General features: G+C 33.0%; 1 protein-coding gene across 1 annotated transcript; it reads right to left on the bottom strand.

Moving 5' to 3' along the window:
• Positions 1-393: 393 nt before the first annotated feature.
• On the bottom strand, positions 394-2,687 carry LOC115724485 (uncharacterized). Its single transcript, XM_030653777.2, has 6 exons — positions 2,429-2,687; positions 2,132-2,344; positions 1,856-1,951; positions 1,470-1,615; positions 857-1,076; positions 394-770 (listed from the first exon to the last, which is right to left on the bottom strand). Exons 1-6 carry the CDS (start codon positions 2,561-2,563, stop codon positions 588-590), a joined length of 993 nt encoding a protein of 330 aa, XP_030509637.2. The 5' UTR covers positions 2,564-2,687; the 3' UTR covers positions 394-587.
• Between the last annotated feature and the right edge of the window lie 483 nt (positions 2,688-3,170).

The following is a 3,170-nucleotide window of genomic DNA, read 5'->3' as shown; positions in this document are numbered from 1 at the left end:
GTGTTAACCAACAACTTAATGAGTTGTCACTTAGCTAAGTAGCTGTTAGTTAAGAGATTAGTTAGTTAGTCAACAGCTGTAATCTTTTTTTTTTTTTTTTTTTTTTGATTCCGTTATTGTAAAACACTTGTCTATAAATAAAGGTTTTCATCAATTTCTCTTGCTTTCTAAGCTCTGAAATTGTTTAGTTTCTACAACATTTGATCAATAAAGTTTCAAGCCTCAAGGGTTTTCTTCTCTCCTGGATTACTTGTGATTGAACCACTTAAGTCACCTATGTCCTTTTTATTGTGGATCTCTTTTATGCATTCTTAATCTTTGTTAATTGTTCTTTGTTTAACTTGTTTCTTGTTTAGTGTTCGAGACACCACATACACCTTTAGCCATTTGTCATTAATCACCAAAATAATGTGCTCAGCATTATTTCACAGGTTTATAATTCAATTTACTAACATCAACTACAATTGTATAAAACAAAAGTCCAAGACACTAACACATTTAACACACATAGCAAACCCCATTTCCTAACACCAAATTTACCCTCATTTGCAAAACATTTTGGTCAACAACTACAAATTTATATATATCTAACTGAATTTGTTCTTGATCAAAACCTTGGCATCTTCAACTAGTCTCTTAACAACTTCACCAGCTGGTAAAATCTCCTTAATTAGACCTACACCTTGGCCAGCATACATGGCCATACTTTCTATGTCACCTGTTGCTGTCGAATTCGGAACAGTGCCTCCAAGCCGACGAATCTCCCTCTCCTACAAGATCAAGAAAAAGTGAAACCAAAACAACATGAGCTCATCATAAAAATTATTACTATAGCAATTTCTAGTCTTATTATTACCTTTCCATGTATTGTTGATCTACCTAAAACAGGTTGGTTTGCTTCATTTTCATGAGGAAGAATAGATTTCCATTCATTGAAAAAAGGCGTTTCAAGAACACGCTGCGGTGCATTAGGCCACCTTGCTCGCCCAAATATATCGGTGTACTCGGTCCTATCAAATTCAACTAATTTCTTCTTGTAAATGGGATGAGCATTACTTTCCTCAGTTGCAACAAATCTAAGAAAAAATTAGCAATAAGGTCATGACTTGAAATGTAAGATCCAATGCTATAGAAACTATTGCTAACCAAACCAATGCAAATGAATTTACGTGTTTACAATACACCTCAACCAACTAAGCTATACCTATTTATTATTTACAATACACTTAAATTTTACTTTAATAAAAGCCGAATAATTTATTTTTTTTAGTTTTTGATTTTGGACCCCGAAAAGAGTGGACCCTAAGCACGGGCCTAGCCCGCCTATGCCTAAGGCCTATGCCTAAGGCTATGCCTAGGGCCAAACCTGCGTGTTCACAATGTCATGACGATTTTCTCTAGTATTGGTTATCATTCATTTGTAAATATGATAAAATGAATTGGTGAGTTTATATGAAAAAGATATATACCTTGTGCCTAAACAGACTCCTTGAGCTCCAAGGGCCAAAGCAGCAACATAACCACTAGCATCTACAATGCCTCCAGCAGCAATAACAGGTATATCTCTCTCTCCAACCAGATCAACTACTCTTGGCAAAAGTGGGAACAGACCATCCTGGATGTGTAATTCAATTACAAATGAATTATTATTACTTTTATCATGTTGAAAATTAAATAAATTATATTAACATACCTAAAAAAACTACAATTAGTCCCACAAGTTTTTATTATTATTAATCACTATGAATATTTTAAAAATTAAAAAAAAAAAAAAAAAAAAAAAAGTTGCTGTATAAAAAACTCATGTTCAAAATTTGGTTCATTCATGTAATTTTTTGTGCATTTGTAATAGTACCTGACCAATCACATGACCACCTGCTTCACGGCCTTGAACAATAATGGCATCAACACCCAAATCTTTAGCTGTATTTGCTTCTTCATAACTCCCAATCTAAAATACACAATTTATAATTTATTATGAGAAAAATCAATCAAAATAAACAGAGGGATAGCATGGTTCATTCTATTTGTTAATTCAATAACTCACAATTTAATTAATAAATATAATAAAACAAAATAATAACAGATGAATTAATGATACAAAGATGTATAATAGTAAGCAGAGACTCACTTGAGGAACAATCTTGACCCCTGCCTTATGTGCTTTATCTACAAGTTGTTGTGAACATTCACCCCAATAAACTTGCAAAACTCCAACTTTCTCCTCTAAAATTGCTTTTATATTCTCTTCATGGGGAAAAGCCAGAACAACACCAACTCCAAAGGGTTTGTCAGTTAATGTTCGAGTCTTTCTTATTAATTCCCTCAAGTAATTTGGGTCTTCCTAAAGTGAACCAACCAAAAAAAAAAGAGTGAACTTCGTTATTACAAAATATATAAAAGATTAAAGAAAGATAGTATTACTAACCCAATCAGGAGCTCTAAGAAAACCAAGTCCACCAGCATTAGCAACAGCAGCAACTAGCTCAGGACCAGAAATATCAGGTCCCAATGGTGCTTGAACTATTCCATAATCAAAACCCAAAACTCCTTTCCAACCCATATTCTTTCTAAGCTCTCTTTTTACTGCCAAACTATATTATATATATCTATATATATGTCAGTCTATGTATAGCTGATGATGCCAATTTGTATTGTATTTCTGTTGTTTTCTTATTAAACTTTTCTTTTTTTAAGATATAAATCTTATAAAAATTAAATCATGTTTCCTTTGTTGACACGACTCTCAAAACTCAATTAAAGGAAAAAAAAGAAAATACACGTGGCATCGTCATTCAAGAGAAATGCTAAAGGGCACCAGTGGTGCCTAGCACCTTCCTACGTGTCAATATCGTTATTGGTCCAACTAAGTATCGGGTCCCATATAATTTAATGTAATAGCTTTTAAAGAGTATCGCTAACCAATCGCAACGCGACATGTCGAGAAGGTGCTAATCACCACTGGTGCCTAATAGCAATGCTCGTCATTCAAATGATGGCTAATTTAAAGTTTTGTTTGCCTTAAAACATATGAGAAATACTATAAGTGTTGGTGTCTTGCCTACGATTATATTTTAAGGCAAATTTTGTACATATCTTGTAAAATCTCGAATTGTATTTTATTGTACAGTATAGTGGGTCTTATGTACTTTATTATTTTTTAATATTTT

The sequence above is a fragment of the Cannabis sativa genome, chromosome 6 (assembly GCF_029168945.1).
Source record: "Cannabis sativa cultivar Pink pepper isolate KNU-18-1 chromosome 6, ASM2916894v1, whole genome shotgun sequence".
Classification (NCBI taxonomy): domain Eukaryota; kingdom Viridiplantae; phylum Streptophyta; class Magnoliopsida; order Rosales; family Cannabaceae; genus Cannabis; species Cannabis sativa.
This window is presented reverse-complemented; position numbering and strand designations above follow the sequence as displayed.